The sequence below is a fragment of the Anolis sagrei genome, chromosome 2 (genome assembly GCF_037176765.1).
Source record: "Anolis sagrei isolate rAnoSag1 chromosome 2, rAnoSag1.mat, whole genome shotgun sequence".
Lineage (NCBI taxonomy): Eukaryota > Metazoa > Chordata > Lepidosauria > Squamata > Dactyloidae > Anolis > Anolis sagrei.
In genome coordinates this window covers 11,056,833-11,083,085 of record NC_090022.1, presented here as the reverse complement: position 1 = coordinate 11,083,085, position 26,253 = coordinate 11,056,833, and the positions used below count along the sequence as shown (strand labels likewise).

The 26,253-nt window shown below is 46.3% G+C and overlaps 1 protein-coding gene and 1 pseudogene across 1 annotated transcript; both read left to right on the top strand.

Annotated features, from left to right (window-relative positions):
• The window catches only part of LOC132766023 (zinc finger protein 93-like), a 77,556-nt pseudogene extending 66,811 nt beyond the window's left edge, over nucleotides 1-10,745 (top strand).
• LOC137096260 (zinc finger protein 345-like) lies at nucleotides 132-26,253 on the top strand. The gene is made up of 6 exons (XM_067465188.1): nucleotides 132-191; nucleotides 21,085-21,600; nucleotides 21,851-21,977; nucleotides 22,845-22,915; nucleotides 23,069-23,195; nucleotides 24,310-26,253. The coding sequence occupies exons 1-6, from the start codon at nucleotides 171-173 to the stop codon at nucleotides 25,848-25,850; spliced, it is 2,403 nt and encodes an 800-aa protein (XP_067321289.1). The 5' UTR covers nucleotides 132-170; the 3' UTR covers nucleotides 25,851-26,253.

Genomic DNA, 26,253 nt, shown 5'->3' with positions numbered 1-26,253 from the left:
AACCATTTCCAAAGATTCTTGTAATTCTTTTTCTTGATTTCCCTTGTTTTCCTTTTCCCACCAGGGCCCAATCGCCTTTGAGGACATGGGTGTCCATTTCTCTTGCGAGGAGTGGGCTCTCCTGAGTCCCGGTCAGAAAGCCTTGCACGGGCAGATCATGGAGGAGATTCATGGGATGGTGGACTCTCTTGGTAAGGATCACCCATTGTTGGGAACTTCTATTTCAGAATGCAGGATCCCAGTCAGCAGCTCTCTGGTGGAAGTAATTCCACCAGAGAGCAGATTATCAATGCCTCCCTGAGTCAAGGACACGTGCCATCTTGCCTGAAAAAGGCCATAGTGAGGCCAGTCCTGAAGAAGGCTTCACTTGACTCAGCAGTTTTGAATCACTACCGACCAATCTCCAATCTTCCGTTCTTGGGCAAGGTTCTGGAGCGGGTGGTCACTACTCAGCTCGAGGGATTCTTGGACCATACTGATTATCTGGACCCATTTCAGTCTGGCTTCAGGCCTGGTCACGGTACCGAGATGGCTTTGGTCACCTTGGTGGATGATCTCCGCAGAGAGCTTGACAGGGGGAGTGTGTTCTTGTTGGTTCTCTTGGACATCTCAGCGGCTTTCGATACCTTCGACCCTGGTAGCCTTCTGGGTCGACTCTCGAGGAGGGGTCTCGGAGGCGATGCACTCCAGTGGCTCCGTTCCTTCCTTGAGGGCCATACCCAGTTGGTGAAGCTGGGGGACACCTGCTCGGACCCCTGGCCATTGACCTGTGGGGTCTCGCAAGGTTCCATTCTTTCCCCCATGCTATTCAATATCTACATGAAACCGCTGGGTGAGATCATCTGGAGTTTTGGAGTTCGGTGCCATCTGTACGCAGATGACACTATTCCTCTTTTCCACCACATTCCAAGGAAGCCCCTCGGGTCCTGGACCAGTGCCTGACGGCTGTGATGGGCTGGATGGGGGCTAACAAGCTGAAGCTTAATCCTGACAAATCCTGACAAAACAGAGGTCCTACTGGCCAGTCATGGGACTGATCGGGGCATAGGGTGGCTACCTGTGCTTGATGGGGTCACACTCCCTCTGAGGACACAGGTCCGCAGCTTGGGGGTCCTTCTGGACTCCGCTTTGACACTTGATGCTCAGGTATCGGCGGTGGCTGGAAGGCCCTTTGCACAGTTAAAGCTCATGCGCCAGCTGTGCCCATACCTCGTGAAATCTGATCTGGCCATGGTGGTCCATGCCCTAGTCACCTCTAGGTTGGATTACTGCAATGCGTTCTACATGGGGTTGCCCTTGAATAATAAATAAATAAAGCAAACTAACTTTATTTATACCCTGCCACAATCTCCCCAGGGGACTCGGTGCGGCTTACATGAGGCCGAGCCCACAACACATCAATAATAAAAGCAGTAACAAGAGTAATACAAAACAATAAAATAAAAGTCATAACAGAAAATAACAATAAAACTTTAACAATAACACAATGGTGTTTAAAAATCTATGGCTGGGCCAAATGTAATAATTAAAATTTTTAAAATATGCTGAGCATATTTGAAGACGGCCCAGAAACTACTCAAGGGAGCTGGTTACAGAGAGCGGTCAACCCTCCTGTTTAAACAGCTCCACTGGCTTCCAATAGGTTTCCGGCCCCAATTCAAGGTGCAGGTCATCACCTATAAAACCCTAACCTCAATTGTGAGGTTATTTGTTTTATCTGATGATTTAATTGGTTAAAGTGTTTTACAGGTTTTAATTGTAATCTTGGGTGTGTCTCTTGTAAGCCACCCCGAGTCCCCTCGGGGAGATGGTTGGCGGGGAATAAAAATAAAGCTATTATTATTATTATTATTATTATTATTATTATTATTATTGTTATTATTATTATTAAAAGCAGGGCTTATGTTAGAAATATATAGAATCATAGGATCATAGAGTTGGAAGAGACCTCGTGGGCCATCCAGCCCAGCCTCCTACCATGAAGCAGGACAATCACATTCAAAGCACCCCCAACAGATGGCCATCTGGCCTCTGTTTAAAAGCCTCCATACAAGGAGCTTCCACCACACTTCGGGGCAGAGAGTTCCATTGCTGAACAGCTCTCTCAGTTAGGAAATTCTCCCCAATGTTCAGGCCGAATCTCCTTTCCTGTAGTTTGAAGCCATTGTTCCATTGCCTCCTAGTCTCCAGGGCAGCAGAAAACAAACTTGCTCACATATTTATACATGGCCCCCATCATGTCTTTTCTCAGCCTTCTCTTTTGCAGCCTAAACATATCCAGCTCTTCAAGCCGCCCCTCATAGGGCTTGTTCTCCAGACCCTGGATACTTTTAGTCGCCTGTCATGTATCATGTTCTGCAGTTGATAGTGGTGGGTGGTGGCAGGCTTAGCAGTTGGTGATGGAAGGGTTAATTTAAGTCTTAGTTCTAAAGGGTTGAGTAATCTGTTAGTAAGAGTTCATGGGTGAAAGCAATTAAGGGTGGAGGTGTGCAAGAGATGGGTTGCAGCTGGGTATTTCTGGATATAAGGAGCTAGCCTTGGGACTGATTTTCGGGAGAAAAGTATTCTGTCACATTGCCAGGGCTCTGCCATATTCAGGTAGAGATGAACCAAACAAATTCCCAGTTTGAGTTAAACAATTTAACTAAAACAGCCAGAAAGTAAGTGCTGTTTTAATTAAATTGTTTAACTCGCACTGGGAATTTGTTTGGTTAATCTCTACCTGAATACGACAGAACCTGGTGACGGGAGATCGCCCTCCTCTGGAACCGTTCCAGCAAGTCAATATCTCTCTTCAATTGCGGTGCCCATAATTGGACAAAGTATGATTCCAGGTGCGGTCTAACTAAGGCAGAATGAAGCATGGGGAGCATGACTTCCCTGGATCTAGACACTAGACTCCTACGTATGCAGGCCAAAATCCCATTGGCTTTTTTAGCTGCAGCATCACATTGTTGGCTCATGTTTAACTTGTTGTCCACAAGGACTCTAAGGACTAATATAGTAATATTAGCGGTCCCCTGCCATGCATTGCTGTGGCCCAGGCTGGTGATCTGGAAAATAAAGTAATGAGAAAGTGTTTGTTTCTAATGTATGTAATGCTCGTGGGTAAACAGTATTTCTTGCTGGTTCTTTGCCAGTGTTGATGTGGAGATTGTCTGGTTTGCCTACTCTGGAACATGCAACATATAATTGTCCTTCTTTAGGGGTCCCTTTCAAATCTTTGCTACTGCATCTGTCATATACATATATGTGTGTGTGAATGGCTGGATGGCCCTTTGTCAGGAGTGCCTTGATTATGTTTACTTGCCCTGGTGAAGGGAGTTGGACTGGATGGCCTTAAGGCAGCATTTCTCAACCTGAGAAGTCAAGACCCCCTGGGGGGGGGGGTGTCACCAGGGGAGTGTTAGAAGGGTCACCAAAGACCACTAGAAAACACAGTATTTTCTGTTGGTCATGGGGGTTCTGTGTGGGATGTTTGGCCCAATTCCATCATTGGTGGGGTTTGGAATGCTCTTTGATTGTAGGTGAACTATACATCCCAGTAACTGCAACTCCCAAATGTCAAGGTCTATTTCCCCCAAACTCCATCTGTGTTCACATTTGGGCATATTGAGTATTCCTGTCAAGTTTGGTCCAGATCCATCATTGTTTGAGTCCACAGTGTTCTCTGGATGGAGGCAAACTACAATTCCAAAATTCAGGGACAATGCCCACCAAACCCTTCTAATGTTTTCTGTTGGTCATAGGAGAACTGTGTGCCAAATTTGGTTCAATTCCATTGTTGGTGGAGTTCAGAATACTCTTTGATTATAGGTGAACTATAAATCCCAGCAACTACAACTCCCAAATGACAAAATTAAATTTTTGAGTGATGGTCACTCCTTGTGTTGTGAGACATTTTGTTGCCAAATTTAGTGTGATTTCGTTCATTGGTTCTTTTGTTTTTAAGGTACTCATTATACACAGAGCATTTATATATATATAGACTAGCTGTCCCCTGCCATGCGTTGCTGTGACACACATGGGGGTTCTGTGTGGGAGGTTTGGCCCAATTCTATCGTTGGTGGGGTTCAGAATGCTCTGTGATTGTTGGTGAACTATAAATCCCAGCAACTACAACTCCCAAATGTCAAGATTCTATTTTCCCCAAGCTCCACCAGTGTTCACATTTGGGCATATTGGGTATTCTTGTAGAGTTTGGTCCAGATCCATCATTGTTTGAGTCCACAGTGATCTCTGGATGTAGGTGAACTACAATTCCAAAACCAAAGGACCCTGCCCATCAAACCCTTCCAGTATTTTCTGTTGGTCATGGGAGTTCCGTGTGCCAAGTTTGGTTCAATTCCATCGTTGGTTGGGTTCAGAATGCTCTTTGATTGTAGGTGAACTATAAATCCCAGCAACTACAACTCCCAAATGACAAAATCAATGTTGAGTGAAGGGCATACATTGGGTTGTTAGGTGTCTAGTGTCCAAATTTGGTTTCAATTCATCCACTGGTTTTTGAGTTCTGTTAATCCCACAAACGAACATTACATTTTTATTTATATAGACTAGCTGTCCCCTGCCAGGCGTTGCTGTGGCTCAGTCTGGTGACCTGGAAAATCAAGTAATGAGAAAGTGCTGATTTCTAATGTATGTAATGTCTTGATGCTTGTGGGTCAACAGTATTTCTTGCTGTTTCTATTGTCAGTGTTGATGTGGAGATTGCCTGGCTTGCCTACTCTGGAACATGCAACATGGAAATTGTCCTACTTTAGGGGTCCCTTTCAAATCTAGGATATTATATCTGTGTGTGTGAATCATATCTCTCTATCTATCTAATCTATGGCTGGTTGGCTCTTTGTCAGGAGGGCTTTGATTACGTTTTCTTGCCCTGGTGGAGGGAGTTGGACTGGATGGCCTTCAGTATGCGGGTTCTGTGTGGGAAGTTTGCCCCAATTGTGTCGTTGGTGGGGTTCAGAATGCTCTTTGATTGTAGGTAAACTATAAATCCCAGCAACTACAACTCCCAAATGTCATGGTCTATTTTCCCCAAACTCCATCTGTGTCCATATTTGGGCTTATGGAACATTCGTGCCAAGTTTGATCCAGATCCATCATTGTTTGAGTCCACAGTGCTCTCTGGATGTGGGTGACCTACAACTCCCAAACTCAAGGTCAATGCCCACCAAATCCTTCTAGTGTTTTCTGTTTGTCATGGTAGTCCTGTGTGCCAAGATTGGTTCAGTTCCATTGTTGGTGGGGTTCAGAATGCTCTTTGATTGCAGGTGAACTATAAATCCCAGCAAGTACAACTCCCAAATGTCATGGTCTATTTTCCCCAAACTCCATTTGTGTCCATATTTGGGTTTATGGAACATTCGTGCCAAGTTTGATCCAGATCCATCATTGTTTGAGTCCACAGTGCTCTCTGGATGGAGGTGAACTACAACTCCCAAACTCAAGGTCAATGCCCACCAAACCCTTCTAGTGTTTTCTGTTTGTCATGGTAGTCCTGTGTGCCAAGATTGGTTCAGTTCCATTGTTGGTGGGGTTCAGAATGCTCTTTGATTGTAGATGAACTATAAATACCAGCAACTACAACTCCCAAATGTCATGGTCTATTTTCCCCAAACTCCATCTGTGTCCATATTTGGGCTTATGGAACATTCGTGCCAAGTTTGATCCAGATCCATCATTGTTTGAGTCCACAGTGCTCTCTGGATGTGGGTGACCTACAACTCCCAAACTCAAGGTCAATGCCCACCAAATCCTTCTAGTGTTTTCTGTTTGTCATGGTAGTCCTGTGTGCCAAGATTGGTTCAGTTCCATTGTTGGTGGGGTTCAGAATGCTCTTTGATTGCAGGTGAACTATAAATCCCAGCAAGTACAACTCCCAAATGTCATGGTCTATTTTCCCCAAACTCCATCTGTGTCCATATTTGGGCTTATGGAACATTCGTGCCAAGTTTGATCCAGATCCATCATTGTTTGAGTCCACAGTGCTCTCTGGATGTGGGTGACCTACAACTCCCAAACTCAAGGTCATTGCCCACCAAATCCTTCTAGTGTTTTCTGTTTGTCATGGTACTCCTGTGTGCCAAGATTGGTTCAGTTCCATTGTTGGTGGGGTTCAGAATGCTCTTTGATTGTAGATGAACTATAAATACCAGCAACTACAACTCCCAAATGTCATGGTCTATTTTCCCCAAACTCCATCTGTGTCCATATTTGGGCTTATGGAACATTCGTGCCAAGTTTGATCCAGATCCATCATTGTTTGAGTCCACAGTGCTCTCTGGATGTGGGTGACCTACAACTCCCAAACTCAAGGTCAATGCCCACCAAATCCTTCTAGTGTTTTCTGTTTGTCATGGTAGTCCTGTGTGCCAAGATTGGTTCAGTTCCATTGTTGGTGGGGTTCAGAATGCTCTTTGATTGCAGGTGAACTATAAATCCCAGCAAGTACAACTCCCAAATGTCATGGTCTATTTTCCCCAAACTCCATCTGTGTCCATATTTGGGCTTATGGAACATTCGTGCCAAGTTTGATCCAGATCCATCATTGTTTGAGTCCACAGTGCTCTCTGGATGTGGGTGACCTACAACTCCCAAACTCAAGGTCATTGCCCACCAAATCCTTCTAGTGTTTTCTGTTTGTCATGGTACTCCTGTGTGCCAAGATTGGTTCAGTTCCATTGTTGGTGGGGTTCAGAATGCTCTTTGATTGTAGGTGAACTATAAATCCCAGCAACTACAACTCCCAAATAACAAACTCAGTTTTTTGAGTGATGGTCACTTCTTGGGTTAGTAGGTGCTGTGGCCAACCTTCCATCCCTCTTTCTCTCTCGCCTTCCTTCTCTCCCTCTTTCCTTCGTTCCTTCCTTTTTTCCTTTCCTTCTCTCTTTCCTCCCCCCGTTCCTCCCTTCCCCCTTTTCTTTTATTTTCCTTCTTTCTCTCCTTTCTTCCTTCTCTCCCTCTTTCCTTCCTTTGCTCTTCGGTTCCATCCTTCCTTCTCTCTTTCCTGCTTTCTTTCCCTCCCTCTTTCTCTCTCTCCTTTCTTCTCTCCCACTTCCCTTCCTTCCCTTCTTTAACTCTTGCCTGTGCCCTGGAAGGAAGGACAAGCTGGAATGTGTCCAGAGGAGGGCGACTAAAATGAACAAGGGTCTGGAAAACAAGCCCTATGAGGAGCGGCTTAAGGAGCTGGGCATGTTTAGCCTGAAGAAGAGAAGGCTGAGAGGAGATATGATAGCCATGTATAAATATGTGAGAGGAAGCCACAGGGAGGAGGAGGGAGCAAGCGACACGGAGATTAGGACGCGGAACAATGGCTTCAAACTACAAGAGAGGAGATTCTATCTCTCTCTCTCTGAATCCTTTGGGAAGAGAGGGGCAGGGGGTAGCTGATGAAATGTCCTTTGACCAGTATCTGGCCACTTGGAGTGCCTCTGGTGTTGCCGCAAGGAGGTCCTCCATCGTGCATGTGGCAGGGCTCAGGGTGCATTGCAGCAGGTGGTCAGTGGTTTGTTCTTCTCCGCACTCGCATGTCGTGGATTCAACTTTGTAGCCCCATTTCTTCAGGTTGGCTCTGCATCTCGTGGTGCCAGAGCGCAGTCTGTTCAGCGCCTTCCAAGTCGCCCAGTCTTCTGTGTGGCCAGGGAGGAGTCTCTCATCTGGTATCGCCCACAGATTGAGGTGCTGGGTTTGAGCCTGCCACTTTTGAACTCTCGCTTGCTGAGGTGTTCCAGCGAGTGCCTCTGTAGATCTAAGAAAACTATTTCTTGATTTCAGTCGTTGACGTTCTGGCTGATACCCAAACAAGGGATGAGCTGGGGATGTCTCTGCCTTGGTCCTTTCACTATTGGCTGCTACTTCCTGGCGGATGTCAGGTGGTGCAATACCGGCTAAGCAATGTAGTTTCTCCAGTGGTGTAGGGCGCAGACACCCCGTGATAACGTGGCATGTCTCATTAAGAGCCACATCCACTGTTTAGTGTGGTGAAATGTGTTCCACACTGGGCATGCGTACTCAGCAGCAGGGTAGCATAGCGCAAGGGCAGATGTCTTCACTGTATCTGGTTGTGACCCCCAGGTTGTGCCAGTCAGCTTTCGTATGATATTGTTTCTAGCACCCACTTTTTGCTTGATGTTCAGGCAGTGCTTCTTGTAGGTCAGAGAACGGTCCAGAGTGACTCCCAGGTACTTGGGTGTGCTGCAATGCTCCAGTGGGATTCCTTCCCAGGTGATCCTCAGAGCTCGGGATGCTTGTCTGTTCTTAAGGTGAAGGGTGGTAGCAAGGTAAATTTTTAGCTAGAGAAAAAGGTGAGCATTTGACTGTGAAGGGAAAAAGCATCAATTCTCCCAGAATCAAAGAAACTGAATAAAAAGCCAGGCTGGGCTGAGGAACAGGAAGCCTCTGGAGCACCTCTCTCCCTCAGAGGCTCCAGCCAGCCAAACAGTGACCATCTTTACCGAACAAGGGGTGGGGAGAGGACAGCAGTTATATCTTCTTTTCTTCCATGCCCATCATTTCAAACTCCTTTTTATATTATTTCCATAAAGTCCTTATCGCTCACCCTGAAGAATGATTATTTCTGTCCTCCTTCTTCACAACAGATAACTGGAACACCAAACACAGAAAGCATTTGGGACACAATGCGGGACTTCCTAGACGCCAGCAAAGCCTCAGAGAAGATGGAGGTTCTGCCAGAGAAAGGCCCTACAAATGCAATGTATGTGGGCAGTGTTTTACCCAAACTATGGAACTTAGACTTCACAAGACACTAAGTGCAGGGAAAAGCCATTGTAAATGGAAAGGATCATCAAAATGTATTGCCGATTACAAACTGCCAGATCTGAGCCAAGAAGAAATCTTTGAGGGAACTGAAGATCTCATAAGCCAGGAGTGTGGGAAATCTGTTATTCAGAGTTCACACTCGGTGAGGCACAAAAGGCTCCACACAGGACATAAGCCATACCAATGCCAGGAATGCGGGAAATCTTTTGCTGTGAGTTCAAACTTGTTGAGCCACAAAAGGCTCCACACAGGAGAGAAGCCATACCAATGCAAGCAATGTGGGAAATGTTTTGCTCAGAGTTCACCCTTGGTGAGCCACAAAAGACTCCACACAGGAGAGAAACCATACCAATGCGAGGAGTGTGGGAAATGTTTTGTTGTGAGTCATGCCTTGGTGAGCCACAAAAGAGTCCACACAGGAGAGAAGCCATACCAATGCCAGGAGTGTGGGAAATGTTTTGCTCAGAGTTCAAACCTGGTGAACCACAAAAGACTCCACACAGGAGAGAAGCCATACCAATGCCAGGAGTGTGGGAAATGTTTTGCACAGATTTCATCCTTTTTGAATCACAAAAAACTCCACAAAGGAGAAAAGCAATACCAATGCCAGGAGTGTGGGAAATGTTTTGCTCGCAGTTCACAATTGGTGAGCCACAAAAGACTCCACACAGGAGAGAAGCCATACCAATGCCGGGACTGTGGGAAATGTTTCAGTGAGAGTTCACATTTGGTGAGTCACAAAAAACTCCACAAAGGAGAAAAGCAACACCAATGCCAGGAGTGTGGGAAATCTTTTGCTGTGAGTTCAGACTTAGTGATCCACAAAAAACTCCACACAGGAGAGAAGCCATACCAATGCAAGGAATGTGGGAAATGTTTTGCTCAGAGTTCAAACTTGTTGAGCCACAAAAGACTCCACACGGGAGAGAAACCATACCAATGCAAGGAGTGTGGGAAATGTTTTGTTGTGAATTATGCCTTGGTGAGCCACAAAAGAGTCCACACAGGAGAGAAGCCATACCAATGCCAGGAGTGTGGGAAATGTTTTGCTCGGAGTTCAAACCTGGTGAACCACAAAAGAGTCCACACAGGAGAGAAGCCATACCAATGCCAGGAGTGTGGGAAATGTTTTGCTGAGAGTTCACAATTGGTGAGTCACAAACAAATCCACAAAGAAGAAAAGCAATACCAATGTCAGGAGTGTGGGAAATGTTTTGCTCACCGTTCAACTTTGGTGAGGCACAAAAGACTCCACACAGGTGAGAAGCCATACCAATGCCAGGAGTGTGGGAAATGTTTTGCTCAGAGTTCGGTCTTGGTGAACCACAAAAGACTCCACACAGGAGAGAAGCCATACCAATGCCAGGAGTGTGGGAAATGTTTTGCTCAGATTTCAACCTTGGTGAGCCACAAAAGAGTACACACAGGAGAGAAGCCATACCCATGCCAGGAGTGTGGGAAATGTTTTGCTCATAGTTCAGATTTGGTGAAGCACAAAAGTCATCACACTGGAGAGAATCCATAGCAATGCCAGGAGTGTGGGAAATGTTTTCCTTGGAAGTCATTAGTTCTGAAACACCAGAGCATCCATACAAGAAAGAAACTGTACAAATACCTGGATTGTGGACAATGTTTTACTCAGAATTCATTTCTTGTAAGCCACCAGAGAACTCATACAGGAGAGAAAACATACAGATGCCCAGATTGTGGGAAATGCTTTGGTTACAGCTCAGCCTTTGTGAAGCACCAAAAACTTCACACAGGAGAGAAGCCATACCAATGCCAGGAGTGTGGGAAATGTTTTTGTTGGGGTTCAGACTTTTTGAATCATCAGAGACTACGTACAGGAGATAAATCATCCAAAGAGTTGGGGAAAAAACTAATAAAATGTGTTGCAACAGGGAAATGGTGGGTTCTGGACAATTCTGGTGCTGTAAGCTATACATTAAACATTTCCCAATTAAGACGTGTGATTCCCTTGCTTCAAGTAGGGTATAGCTTGTGACAATCCTTTGGAGGTTTAAAAACGATTCTCAAACCTATTATTTTAAAAGCACATACTGTATATACTCAAGTATAAGGCGAGTTTTTCAGCCCCTTTTTTAGGGTGAAAAAGCTCCCCTCGGCTTATACTCAGTTGAGGGTCCTGGTGGGAAGGCGTGGGGCTGAAAAAAAGCCCTTCTTTAATTCCCTGCCTTTCCTCACCTCTTGCCACATGCGGGGTGCCTTTCCAGGCAATTACCAACTCTGCTGCTCCTTTGATATGTGTTTCCCACCTCACCCCCACATAGTATAAAAGCCGCCTTGGAAAAGTTACCGTGCCTGTGGCGAAAGAAGGAGAAAGGGGGGTGTGCATGCATGTGGCAATAACAGGAAGGTGGAGCACCCCTCCTTCCCCCTCCTATCGCCGTTCATGCGCCCTCCCGCAGGGTTGCTGTGCAGAGATCAGAGAGGGTGCGTGCGTGGCGAGAGGAAGAGAAAGGGAGGAGCGTGTGCAGTCTCATTGGGTGGCACACGCCTCCCCCTTCCCCTGCCATGCACGCACCCTCTCTGCTCTCCACACAGCCACTCAGCTGGGTCGTTGTGCGGAGAGCAGAGAGGTTTGTGTGCACGGCGAGAGGAAGAGAAAGGGAGGCTTGTTCTCCAGACCCTCGATCATTTCCGTCCCCCTCCCATGGACACATTCCATTTTCTCGACATCTCCCTTCAGTTGCGGTGCCCAGAACTGGACTCAGTATTGCAGGTGTGGTCGGACCACGGCAGAATAGTTATTCCGTGTTATGTGTTCAGGCAAATTGAAGATGACTTTGAGGGCAATGAGGCAATGCACCTCTTTTATGAAGGTTAGACAAAGGCTTTTTGTTTTATAGCAGTTGCTGTGTGATCAAGGATACTACTTTGTGAGCAAACTTAAATCAATCAATATTGAATAAATAATGGCAGCAGACACAATTTCAGATTGTAATCTAATTCAAGTGAGAAAAAAATAATGGAAGTGCTTGTTTATCAGCTACATTTTTGACTTAGACAATACAACCTCAAGCTTTGCTCATAAAAGGTGGAAATCTATCTCCTGACAATATGTGAAACTACAGTATATAATAGATTGAATTTAAATGAGAAAGAAATGGATGGAAGGACAGACAATATCCCTCTTATGGGCTAAAAATGGGGAACTACCATTTGCAATCTTTTTGTTGGCAAGTGAAGATCCCTTTGTTTCCTCAGGTGTTTGGGGGCTGATTGGACAGGAAAAAAGACCTTCCTTATTTGTTGTTCTTCCTTCCATTGGTCTGTATTTTATTTTATTTTAGTTATATTTTAAACTTTTGCATAATGCAAAAAAACAAAAAAAAAAACACTATCTATTGTATCTCCTCTAAACCTGGAGTCTCTGACTGGGAGAAGGAATGAACAATGATTAAGGTAAAGGTTTTCCCCTGAGTCCGACTTTGGGGGTTGGTGCTCATCTCCGTTTCTAAGCCAAAGAGCCGGCATTGTCCATAGACATCTCTACGGTCATCTGGCCGGCATAACTGCGTGGAGCACCGTTACCTTCCTGCCGGAGTGGTATCGATCGATCTACTCACATTTTCATGTTTTCAAACTGCTAGGCTGGTAAAAGTTGGGACTAACATTGGGAGCTCATGTCTCTCTCTGGATTCGAAGCTGCGACCTTTCAATCAGCAAGTTCAGCAGCTCAGTGGTTTAACCCATTGTGCCACTGGGCAATGATAAACAATAATTAAGTAATAATTAATCATTCTCATTGGCATTCTTTCAGTTCCATTCTGCATTTCTGAAGTGTCCATTTGTTTGAGGAGGCCTCTGCCCCAGAGTTGTGAGCTTCAGGGAAACCACACTCTTTCCGCCTCCAGAATAATGATTTCGTCAGAGTTGGACAGTCTTATCTTGAATTACGGTTTCATATAAATATCCAAAAATATTTACCCTACTGATGCCTCAATTAATATAATTTTATTGGTATCTATTTTTATTTTTGAAATTGACCAGTAGCTTCTGCAATTCCCACCTTCGGCTTCTACTCGAGTCAATACGTTTTCCCAATTTTTTGTGGTAAAATTAGGTGTCTCCTCTTATATTTGGGTCGGCTTATATTTATTATTTGTTTATTTACTTTGCTTATATACCGCTGTATCTCAAGCCCGAAGGTGACTCACAGTGGTTCACAAACAGTAAAAACAGTAGAAACAGCAGTGGTTCCATACAACATATAACAATTGACTTAACACATTATCCATAAATTACCAATAAGCAATTACAATGCACAATTATTACAAAAAACAACCGTACCCAATCTTCTCATCATCCAAGCGTAGTCCAGGTTCGTCGTCCATTGTTCCATTCCTATGTTCCATTACCAGATTGCACTAAATTACTCAAACGCCTGCACAAACATCCAGGTCTTCACCTTTTTGCGGAATACCATTAGAGATGGTGCTAGTCTAATGTCCGTAGGAAGGGCGTTCCACAGCCGAGGAGCCACCACCGAGAAGGCCCTATCTCTCGTCCCCGCCAGCCGAGCTTGAGAAGCAGGCGGGATCGAGAGCAGGGTCTCCCCGGAAGATCTCAAAGTCCTGGTGGGTTCATAGGCAGAGATGCGGTCAGATAGGTAGCTTGGGCCGGAACCGTTTAGGGCTTTAAAGGCCAACGCCAGCACTTTGAATTCAGCCCGGTAGCAGATCGGTAGCCAGTGGAGTTGGCGCAACAGGGGGGTTGTATGCTCCCTGCGCTCCGCTCCTGTTAAAATCATGGCTGCCGAGCGTTGGACTAGTTGGAGCTTCCGAGCTGTCTTCAAAGGCAACCCCACGTAGAGAGCGTTGCAGTAGTCTAAACGGGATGTAACCAGAGCGTGGACTACCGTGGCCAAGTCAGACTTCCCAAGGTACGGGCGCAGCTGGCGCACAAGCTTTAGCTGTGCAAATGCTCCCCTGGTCACTGCCAAAACCTGGGGTTCCAGGCTCAGCAATGAGTCCAGGGTCACACCCAAGCTGCGAACCTGCGTCTTCAGGGGGAGTGCGACCCCATCCAACACAGGCTGTAACCCTATACCCTGTTCGGCCTTGCGACTGACCAGGAGTACCTCTGTCTTGCCTGGATTCAATTTCAATTTGTTCGTCCTCATCCAGACCGTCACAGCGGCCAAGCACCGGTTCAGGACCTGGACATACTCGAGTATATACCGTATGTTATGGCGTAATGTAAAATAAATCCATTCTCTCAGAAACAAGGAGACAGAATAAAAAGCCATTCGTGCCTCTTCGAATTCCGCAGCACTGCTGGTCACAGCTGACCTCCAACTGGAGCCCTCAAGGGCCAGGGTTTCCCAGTTCTCGGTGTCTATGCCACAGTTTTTGAGGTTGGCTTTAAGCCTAACTTTAAATCTCTTTTGTTGTCTCTCCCACCCAAGTCTGTGTTCCTCCTCCTCCTCCTTGGGAAAGGGGAGCCCTGGGCCTTGACCCCAGGCTGAGACCTCCTTTCTCTGTTGTTGGTGGAGACTCTGCTCTGCTCCCTGGATGGATGGATTCCCCTTAATAGGTTCTTGTAGGTTTTTTCGGGCTATAGGGCCATGTTCTAGAGGCATTTCTCCTGACGTTTCGCCTGCATCTATGGCAAGCATCCTCAGAGGTAGTAAGGTCTGTTGGAAATAGGAAAATGAGTTTATATATCTGTGGAATGACTGGGGTGGGGCAAAGAGCTCTTCCCTGCTGCAGTTAGGTGTGAATGTTTCAGCTGACCACCTTCATTAGCATTTGAAGGCCTGGCTGAGCCTGGGAAAATGTTCTGTTGGGAGGTGTTAAGATGTGCCTGGTTGTTTCCTCTCTGCTGTTTTGCTGTTGTGATTTTAGAGATTGTAGTAATTTTAGAGATTTAAGATTCCCCTTAATGTTCAGTGGGGTTGGGCAGCAAGGGTTTGGCAGGGAGAGAAGATATCTTAACTGTCCTAGGAATATGGAATTTTCCCTCCATGACTCAATCTCTGCCTTCATCTTCAGTCCTTTGTTTCCAGGGCTTTGGAGAGATGCTCTTTCCCCCTCTTCCCAGTGTAACCTGGGCAAGGAAGGGTTAAGGGGAAGGAGTGTGGTTCCCAGAGAGGCAGGAAGGAAGTGGGCCTCCTCAGACCTGCCTTCCCTGCCCCTCTAGGAACCAAACTCTCTCCCCTTCACCCTTCCTTGCCTGGCTGGGAGAGGGGAGTTCCCCCCTTGGCCTCTCCTTCCTCCTCCTTCTCTTCTTCCGGTGAGTCTTCTTCCCAGACCTTCTTCTCCAAAGGGCCAAAGAGGGGCTGAAGCCCACCACCCCTGGAGGGAGGGCCAGAGTGGGGCCAGGCCTCCTTCCCTCCCTCCCAGGCTGGCCTCCTAACACACCCTGGCCCAGAAGGAGAAGGGAAACCACCCCTTCCTGATCTCTCCTCCTTGGAAGGAGATGCAGCCTGGCCTTGAGACTTGGGCGCCATGGGGAGAAGGGGGCCTGGTGCAGAGGGAATAATGGGGGTCAGCACAAGGGAGCAGCCGGGGATCCTTGGGAGGAGGGAGGGAGGGAGAGGCAGGCAGAGAGAGGGGGGGCAGGGCTCTCTCCACCCACCCACCCACCTGCATGGCTGGTTCCCCCTCCCCCCCCTTGAGTTTTGAAATAATTCAGGGTTTTCTTTTCTTTTTTTTAATAATATTTTTATTATTTTACTAGCTGTCCCCTGCCATGCGTTGCAGTGGCCCACATGGGGGTTCTGTGTGGAAAGTTTGGCCCAATTCTATCGTTGGTGGTGAGGTTCAGAATGTTGTAGGTGAACTACAACAGTTTGGGTGTTCGCAGTTTGGGTGTGATCCTGGACTCATCGCTGAGCCTGGATCCCCAGGTTTCGGCGGTGACCAGGGGAGCATTCGCACAGTTAAGACTCGTGCGCCAACTGCGACCGTACCTTGGGAAGTCTGACTTGGCCACGGTAGTCCACGCTCTGGTTACATCCCGCCTTGACTACTGCAACGCTCTCTACGTGGGGTTGCCTTTGAAGACGGCTCGGAAGCTCCAACTAGTCCAACGGGCGGCAGCCATGGTACTAACAGGAGCAGGGCGCAGGGAGCATACAACTCCTCTGCTGTACCAGCTCCACTGGCTGCCGATTAGCTACCGGGCCCAATTCAAAGTGCTGGCATTGACCTTTAAAGCCCTAAACGGTTCTGGCCCAACATATCTATCCGAACGTATCTCGGCCTATCAGCCCACCAGGACCCTAAGATCTTCGGGAGAGGCCCTTCTCTCCATCCCGCCTGCTTCACAGGTGCGGCTGGCGGGAACGAGAGACAGGGCCTTTTCTGTGGTGGCCCCGCGGCTTTGGAATGCCCTCCCTATAGAGATAAGATCAGCCTTCTCGCTGATAGTATTTCGGAAAAAACTCAAGACATGGATGTTTGAGCAAGCATTCGGCTAATCCGATGCGATGAAATCTCTGATCAAGGACTGGCAATCACAGACAACGAAATTGGATTATGATTTTAATTTAAGAGATGCATTGGTCTGTATTGGTGGCCCAATACTGTGTATTGTATATGTATGTGTTTTATATTTTTAATTGGAATATTGTTGTTTTTAAATGTTGTAAACCGCAATGAGTCGCCGTTTTAGGCTGAGATATTAGCGGTATACAAGTGTACTAAATAAAATAAATAAATAAATAAACTACAAGTCCCAACAACTACAACTCCCAAATGTCAAGATTCTATTTTCCCCTAACTCCACCATAGAATCATAGAATCAAAGAGTTGGAAGAGACCTCATGGGCCATCCAGTCCAACCCCATTCTGCCAAGAAGCAGGAATATTGCATTCAAAGCACCCCTGACAGATGGCCATCCAGCCTCTGTTTAAAAGCTTCCAAAGAAGGAGCCTCCACCACACTCCGGGGCAGAGAGTTCCACCAGTGTTCACATTTGGGCATATTGAGTATTTGTGTAGAGTTTGGTCCAGATCCATCATTGTTTGAGTCCACAGTGATCTCTGGATGTAGGTGAACTATAACTCCAAAATCAAGGGACACTGCCCACCAAACCCTTCCAGTATTTTCTGTTGGTCATGGGAGAACTGTGTGCCAAGTTTGGTTCAATTCCATCAATGGTGGGGTTCAGAATGCTCTTTGATTGTGGCTGAACTATAAATCCCAGCAGCTACAACTCCCAAATGACAAAATCATTTTTTTTTTTTTTAGTGAAGGGCATACATTGGGTTGTTAGGCGTCTTGTGTCCAAATTTGGTGCCAATTCCCCCAGTGGTTTTTGAGTTCTGTTAATCCCACAAACACGCTACACTCGCTGGAACACCCCAGCAAGCGAGAGTCCAAAAGTGGCAGGCCCAAACCCAGCACCTCAATCCATGGGTGATACCAGATGAGAGACTCCCCGCTGGGCAACTTGGAAGGCGCTGAACAGACTGCTCTCTGGCACCACGAGATGCAGAGCCAATCTTAAGAAATGGGGCTACAGGGTGAAATCCTCGGCATGCGAGTGTGGAGAAGAGCAAACCACTGACCACCTGCTGCAATGCACCCTGAGCCCTGCCACATGCACAATGGAGGACCTTCTTGCGGCAACACCAGAGGCACTCCAAGTGGCCAGATAGTGGTCAAAGGACATTTAACCAACTACCAAGTTTGCAAAATCTGTGTGTTTTTTCTTTCTTTTTCTTTTTAATCTCTGTGTTTGTTTTGTTCTGTTAGAATTGTAACACAATGGTATGGTTGCTGATGACACGATAAATAAAAAAAATACACTACATGTTTATTTATATAGATCATGGTTTAATACATTTGTTATACATTTGTTTTACAGCAGATCCATATTATTCAGTACAACGTAACGTACTTTTGGCATCTAGTGTTATTTTTCTGCTTATACATATTGTCTATCTCTCACCGCTGTGCTCCCCCCCCCCCCCCCAAGCCACAGTTTTTAGATGTCATCTGTCCCAAATTTCAATTCTTCTTGTGGAGGAAACTTTCCTTCTTTATTTTTTAATCCTTTTTCAATAAATTTTCTCCATACATCATCCATATACCTCTTTTAACTTTTCTTCTTCTTGGTCTTTTTATTGCTATAGCCTTCAGGTTTCTTTCCAAAGCCCCTTCCTTTCCCCCAAAGATGTTTTTCTCCTTCATATTCAGAAGTCCGCGACATTGTTCAGGAGGCGGCAACAAAGTACGTCCCAAAGAAAAAGAAAACCAAGAAGGCAAAATGGTTGTCTGCTGAGACACTGGAAGTAGCCCAAGAAAGGAGGAAAGCAAAAGGAAACAGTGATAAGGGGAGATATGCCCAGTTAAATGCGCAATTCCAGAGGTTAGCCAGAAGAGATAAGGAACTATTTTTAAATAAGCAATGCATGGAAGTGGAAGAAGACAACGGAATAGGAAGGACAAGAGACCTCTTCCAGAAAATTAGAAACATTGGAGGTAAATTTCAGGCAAAGATTGGTATGATAAGAAACAAAGATGGCAGGGACCTAACAGAAGCTGAAGAGATCATGAGAAGGTGGCGAGACTATACAGAAGATCTGTATAGGAAGGATAATAATATCGAGGATAGTTTGGACGGTGTGGTGAATGAATTAGAACCAGACATCCTGAGGAGTGAGGTGGAATGGGCCTTAAGAAGCATTGCTAACAACAAGGCAGCAGGAGATGATGGGATCCCAGGTAAACTGTTTAAAATCTTAAAAGATAATGCTGTCAAGGTGATGCATGCCATAAGCCAGCAAATATGGAACACAAGAATGGCCATCAGACTGGAAAAAATCAACTTATATCCCCATACCAAAAAAGGGAAATGCGAAAGACTGCTCAAACTTCCGTACAGTGGCCCTTATTTCTCATGCCAGTAAGGTAATGCTCAAGATCCTGCAAGGAAGACTCCAGCAATACATGGAGCGAGAGTTGCCAGACGTTCCAGTTGGGTTTAGAAAAGGCAGAGGAACGAGAGACCAGACTGCCAATATCTGCTGGATAATGGAGAAAGGCAGGGAATTTCAGAAAAACATCTACTTCTGCTTCATTGACTATTCTAAAGCCTTTGACTGTGTGGATCATAATAAATTGTGGCAAGTTCTTGGTGGGATGGGCATCCCAAGCCACCTTGTCTCTCTCCTGAGAAATCTGTACAAGGACCAAGTAGCAACAGTCAGAACTGACCATGGAACAACAGACTGGTTCAAGATTGGGAAAGGCGTACGGCAAGGCTGCGTCCTCTCACCCAACCTTTTTAACTTGTATGCAGAACGCATCATGCGATGTGCGGGGCTTGATGAATGCAGGGCTGGAAGAAACATTAACAACCTCAGATATGCAGATGACACCACTCTGATGGCGGAAGGTGAGGAGGAGCTGAGGGGCCTTCTGATCAAGGTGAAGGAAGAAAGCGCAAAAGCTGGGTTGCAGCTAAACATCAACAAAACCAAGATTATGGCAACAAGAATGATTGACAACTGGAAAATAGAGGGAGAAACTGTGGAGGCCGTGACAGACTTTGTATTTCTAGGTGCAAAGATTACTGCAGATGCAGACTGTGGCCAGGAAATCAGAAGACGCTTCCTTCTTGGGAGGAGAGCAATGTCCAGTCTCGATAAAATAGTAAAGAGTAGAGACATCACACTGGCAACCAAGATCCGCCTAGTCAAAGCCATGGTATTCCCTGTAGTAACCTACGGATGTGAGAGCTTGACCTTAGGGAAGGCTGAGCGAAGGAAGAGAGGTGCTTTTGAGCTGTGGTGCTGGAGGAAAGTCCTGAGAGTGCCTTGGACTGCGAGAAGATCCAACCAGTCCATCCTCCAGGAAATAAAGCCCGACTGCTCACTGGAGGGAAGGATACTAGAGACAAAGTTGAAGTACTTTGGCCACATCATGAGGAGACAGGAAAGCCTAGAGAAGACAATGATGCTAGGGAAAGTGGAAGGAAAAAGGAAGAGGGGCCGACCAAGGGCAAGATGGATGGATGGCATCCTTGAAGTGAGTGGACTGACCTTGAAGGAGCTGGGGGTGGTGACGGCCGACAGGGAGTTCTGGCGTGGGCTGGTCCATGAGGTCACGAAGAGTCGGAGACGACTGAACAAATGAACAACAACAGGACTTCTTTCTATTTTAATATTCATTATATCTTCTATTTCTCTAAATACTTTCGCCCCAAAATTCAGGGTTTCTCTTTATCATCTTGTCATAAGTACATTTTAAAACATTAAATACGTTCTTTTCTTCCGCTTTCAGTGAGACAGGTGGCATTAGGTACTTTCATGAAAAGAATCAGACGCAGACTCCAGTACTGGGTTTTAGAATAATTAACCTGGTTACATAGACAAAGAGGGATGTGGCATCAACATTTACACATCTTCTCTAACATTCAATCCCTCATTCATCATTCATTCATCAAGCGTTCTTACCATTCTTCTTGTTGACAATTATCCGCTTCTTGAGAGGAGGCGGCTATTCACGATGGTGTTCAGAAATGTTCAGTTGGTCCGACACACACTTTCAGAGAGAGGTGGGGGGGGGGGGGGGTCATTTTATGTCATGTTTTCTGTTGATGTGATTCTGAAGGTGTAAGTTGCTGACAGGCAGATCCCATCAGTTCCTGGACAGATGTTGATTTTGTTTAATTGGCTTTCCTTATCAAGGAGCCTTGTAAACATTTCTGTAAGGAGCCACAGTGTTGACTTCCTTACTTAAAACAACCATTGTCTTTGACAATGTAAACAAGTTGTTTTTCCAAGAAGAGTCCGTCAAGTCAGCAGCGTCAAGAGTTAATCATTTGTCACAGGTCTCATCAGCAATTTTTAATTACTGTCCATGAGTTCTCCACCTCTTTCTTGTAGTTTTCCAGGCCTCATTCCTTAGAATGGTATCTTCAGCCCAATTGGGCCGCATTCATATGCCTTTCATACAGTCTCTCAAACTATATGGCATATTTTATCATGAGAATCTGGATTTCCAAATATTTTACTTTAGTTGTTATATTAATTTTTTTCTCTTGTTTCTAAGTCCCTTCGTTCTTTATAAGGAAGACTATGGAACACGAGACATCAGCTGAAGGAATCGGGGGGGGGGGGATTCAGTGTGGATTGGGCCTGAATGGGAGCTCAATGGGAGGCCAAGAGAGGTCTGGAGGCTGGAGAAGCAGAGAACCCAGTGAAAGGAGGGCCCAGCATTACCTGATTCTGAAATAAATAAATGGCTCAGGGATTGTTTGTTTGTTTTACTCTCAAAGAAAAAACCTCCCGAATCCTGTTGTCTAATTCTGCCTTTCATTCACAGAAGAAGTGTGATTTTTGGCTGAGAATTTTGGAGTCGAGACCGGTTCTGGGATTTCTTTCTCTTGAGAGAAGACGGAGGAAGAGCATCTTGGATATGGCAGGGTTCTTCCATCAGAGTGGTTCCAACATGGAGAGACCCAACTCACCTGGACCTGAAGCAGGAAGGGCTCCTGGAAAGATTGGGGAATCCTGGGAAATAACTACGCAGATGATCCTGGATAAACACATACAGTTCCATCATTTGAAGCGCTTCAGGCATTCCTCCTTCCGAGAGAGCGAGGGACCCAGAGAGGTTTGCAGCCGCCTCCACTCTCTCTGCCGCCAGTGGCTGAGGCCAGAGCAACACACCAAGGCGGAGATGCTGGACCTGGTGATCCTGGAGCAGTTCCTGAGCATCCTGCCCCCAGAGATGGGGAGCTGGGTCCGAGAGTGTGGGGCAGAGACCTCTTCCCAGGCAGTGGCCCTGGCGGAAGGCTTCCTCCTGAGTCGGGCAGAGGACGAGAAGCAGGAAGGACAGGTGAGAGCAGTGCCTCTTGGGTTTTCTCACCTTGGGACCGATGGATAGATTAAACGTACATCCTGCCTTCCTTCCAAGATGGGGCCGATGTGAGGGAGAAGCTGGACTCTGCTTCCTCGGCCTCTTTTCCCCCCTGCTCTGCCCCTCCTGCTCTCACCTCCATGTCCACTGTGAGCTCAGTTGCTGCTCTACTCAAATTTGATGACCCTGATTTTTCTCCATACTACTGGAATTTTCTGTGCTCTTCTAGGCCCAATATGACTGCATTGAGGTCCACCTTGATGTCCCTGAATCTGAGAAACCTGCACCAGGCCCCACCCAGATCCTCCAGCAGAAGGAACCCGAGCAGGAAGGAGATGGGGCTGCAGCCTTGGAGGGTAAGAAGGAACCCTTTGGGGTGTTTTGCTGTTTTATGCCAGTGTAACTTCCCCTTCAGGGGATTGTAACAAATGCACAATCCGCTTGAGCTAGAGAAGGCATACATGTAGGATCATTTGGCCTTGCAATGAGTATATAGGGAAGCATTTGGTTACAAAAGGTGTAATTTCAGTGTGATTTCGAGTATTCTGTATAGTTCTACTTCTACATTTGCATACTGATGGGTGGGACTGAAATATTAGCCATACAGTATGTTCCCGGGTGAAACCCGAAGCTAAGATGAGCCCTGGAACTGAGCTGGAAGACAAACAGACAACCAAGAATAACTTTAGTCCATTGAACTACCAAGCCCATTACTAGTTTCAGTCCAACCTATTCACAGCACTGCATGAGAAGAAAAACTGCTAGACTCCAAAACTTTACAATTCCTGGGCTGGAGGATGCTCCTGTCTTCATAGAGTCATTTCCTCATAGGTTTCTTTTTAGGACTGTAATTCTGTCCTCTGAGGCATGTTTCTGTGATCAATGTATTGTCGAAGGCTTTCATGGCCAGAATCCATGGGTTGTTGTAGGTTTTTCCGGGCTATATGGCCATGTTCTGGAGGCAATTTTTCTCCTGACGTTTCGCCTGCATCTATGGCAAGCATCCTCAGAGGTTTCCACCCCTTGCTCTCTCTCTCTCTCTCCCAGGGGCTGGAATGACGTTGTGGCCGAATCTAGAGACGCATCTTCCGCTTTCTGTCTTCATAGGTTTCTTTTCAGGACTGTAATTTTCACCTCTGAGACATGTTTCTGTGATCAGCTTTCCACCACTCTCTCTCTCTCTCTCTCTCTCTCTCTCTCTCTCTCTCTCTCTCTCTCTCCAGGGGCTGGAATGACGTTTTGGCCGAATTCACAGTCGCATCTTCCGCTTTGTGATGGAGTGGAACTGAATCAGGTAAGCAGAAGGATTCCTGGGAGAGGAGGAAGGGAGCTGCCTGGGCGTCATTGGTTCAAGGTTCAATCACCAAACATCTTTTGAAACAGAACCATTTCAAAAGATTCTTGGAATAATTTTTCTTGATTTCCCTTATTTTCCTTTTCCCACCAGAGCCCAATCGCCTTTGAGGACGTGGCTGTCCATTGGTCTTTGGAGGAGTGGGCTCTCCTGAATCCTGGTCAGAAAGCCTTGAACGGGCAGATCATGGAGGAGATTCATGGGATGGTGGACTTTCTTGGTAAGGATCACCCATTGTTGGGAACTTCTATTTCAAAATGCAGATCCCAGTCAGAAGCTCCCTGGTGGAAGTAATTACACCAGACAGCTGATTATCAATGCCTCCCTGAGTCAAGGACACGTGCCATCTTGCCTGAAACAGGCCATAGTGAGGCCAGTCCTGAAGAAGGCTTCACTTGACTCAGCAGTTTTGAATCACTACCAACCAGTCTCCAATCTTCCGTTCTTGGGCAAGGTTCTGGAGCGGGTGGTCGCTACTCAGCTCCAGGGATTCTTGGACCATACTGATTATCTGGACCCATTTCAGTCTGGCTTCAGGCCTGGTCACGGTAGCGAGACGGCTTTGGTCGCCTTGGTGGATGATCTCCGCAGAGAGCTTGACAGAGGGAGTGTGTCCTTGTTGGTTCTCTTGGGACATCTCAGAGGCTTTCGATACCATCGACCATGGCTGGGACGAATCTCGGGAATGGGTCTTGGGAGCACTGCACTCCAGTGGCTCCGTTCCTTCCTTGAGGGCCGTACTTTTCCATTCTTTTCTCCATGCTATTCAATATCTCACTGGGTTTCAACTGGAGTTTCACAGACGGCTGTGATGGGCTGGATGAGGGCTAACAAGCTGAAGCTTAATCCTGACAAAACAGAGGTCCTCCTGGCCAGTCATAGGACTGATCGGGGCATAGGGTGGCTACCTGTGCTTGATGGGGTCGCATTCCCTCTGAGGACACAGGTCCGCCGCTTGGGGGTCCTTCTGGACTCCGCTTTGACACTTGATGCTCAGGCGTCGGGGGTGGCTGGGAGGGCCTTTGCACAGTTAAAAGGTGAGCATTTGAATGTGAAGGGAAAAGTCATCAATTTCCCCCAGAAAGAAGGAGACAAAATAAAAACCAGGCTGGGCTGAGAAACAGGTAGCCTCTGGAGCATATGTTACACACCTCTCCCTCAGAGGCTCCAGCCGGCCAAAGAGTGTCCATTTTTACTGAACAAGGGGTGGGGAGGGAGCGTCATTTATATCTTCTTTTCTTCCATACCCATCATTTCAATCACTTTCTTATATTATTTCCCTAAAGTCCTTATCACACACACTGAAGAATGATTATTTCTGTCCTCCTTCACAGCAGATAAGTGGAACACCAAACACAGGAAGCATTTGGAACACAATGCGGGACTTCCTAGACGCCAGCAAGTCCACAGAGAAGATGGAGGTTCTGCCAGAGAAAGGCCCTACAAATGCAATGTATGTGGGCAGTGTTTTACCCAAAATATGGGACTTATACTCCACAAGACACTCAGCGCTGGGAAAAGCCATTGTAAATGGAAAGTATCATCAAAATGTATTGCTGATTACAAACTGCCAGATTTGAGCCAAGAAGAAATCTTTGAAGGAACTGAAGATCTCTTAAGCCAGGAGTGTGGTAAATCTGTTATCCAGAGTTCACACTCTGTGAGGCACAAAAGACTCCACACAAGAGAGAAGACATACAAATGCAAGGAATGTGGGAAATGTTTTGCTTACAATTCAGTCTTGGTGAGGCACGAAAGACTCCACACAGGAGAGAAGCCATACCAATGCCAGGAGTGTGGGAAATGTTTTGCTGTGAATTCATCCTTGGTGAGCCATAAAAGAGTCCATACAGGAGAGAAGCCGTACCAATGCCAGGAGTGTGGGAAATGTTTTGCTTACAGTTCAGCCTTGGTGAGGCACGAAAGACTCCACACAGGAGAGAAACCATACAAATGCCAGGAATGTGGGAAATGTTTTACTCAGAGTTCAACCTTGGTGAGCCACAAAAGAGTCCACACAGGAGAGAAGCCAAACCATTGCCAGGGGTATGGGAAATGTTTTGCTGTGCGTTCAGCCTTGGTGAGCCACAAAAGAGTCCACACAGGAGAGAAGCCATACCAATGCCAGGAGTGTGGGAAATGTTTTGCTGTGAATTCATCCTTGGTGAGCCACAAAAGAGTCCACACAGGAGAGAAGCCGTACCAATGCCAGGAGTGTGGGAAATATTTTGCTTACAGTTCAGCTTTTGTGGACCACAAAAGACTCCACACAGGAGAGAAGCCATACCAATGCCAGGAATGTGGGAAATGTTTTACTCAGGGTTCAGCTTTGATGAGCCACAAAAGACTCCACACAGGAGAGAAGCCATACCAATGCCAGGAGTGTGGGAAATGTTTTGCTCGCAGTTCACAATTGGTGAGCCACAAAAGATTCCACACAGGAGAGAAGCCATACCAATGTCAGGAGTGTGGGAAATGTTTTGCTGTGCGTTCAGCCTTGGTGAGTCACAAAAGACTCCACACAGGAGAAAAGCAATACCAATGCCAGGAGTGTGGGAAATCTTTTGCTGTGAGTTCTGACTTATTGATCCACAAAAAACTACACACAGGAGAGACGCCATACCAATGCCAGGAGTGTGGTAAATGTTTTGTTTACAGGTCACACTTCGTGAGGCACAAAAGATTCCACACAGGAGAGAAGCCATACCAATGCCAGGAGTGTGGGAAATGTTTTGCTGTGAATTCATCCTTGGTGAGCCACAAAAGAGTCCACACAGGAGAGAAGCCATACCAATGCCAGGAGTGTGGGAAATGTTTTGTTCGCAATTCAAATTTAGTGAAGCACAAAAGACTCCACACAGGAGAGAAGCCATAGCAATGCCAGGAGTGTGGGAAATGTTTTGCTGATTGTTCAGCTTTTGTGAGACACAAAAGTCATCACACTGGAGAGAAACCATATCCGTGCCAGGAGTGTGGGAAGTGTTTTCCTTGGAAGTCATTAATTCTGAAACACCAGAGCATCCATACAAGAAAGAAACTGTACAAATACCTGGATTGTGGACAATGTTTTACTCAGAATTCATTTCTTGTAAGCCACCAGAGAACTCATACAGGTCAAAAAACATACAGATGCCCAGATTGTGGGAAATGCTTTGGTTACAAGCTCAGCCTTTGTGAAGCACAAAGAACTTCACACAGGAGAGAAGCCATACCAATGCCAGGAGTGTGGGAAATGTTTTTGTTGGGGTTCATACTTTTTGAATCATCAGAGACTACAT

Excerpts from the sequence above, each read along its gene's own strand:
- LOC137096260 (XM_067465188.1), top strand. The coding sequence starts at position 171 with ATGGGATGGTGGACTCTCTTG. Across the intron at positions 21,601-21,850 it reads ACGAGAAGCAGGAAGGACAG|GCCCAATATGACTGCATTGA; the intron begins GTGAGAGCAGTG and ends GTGCTCTTCTAG. Across the intron at positions 23,196-24,309 it reads TGGGATGGTGGACTTTCTTG|CAGATAAGTGGAACACCAAA; the intron begins GTAAGGATCACC and ends CCTCCTTCACAG.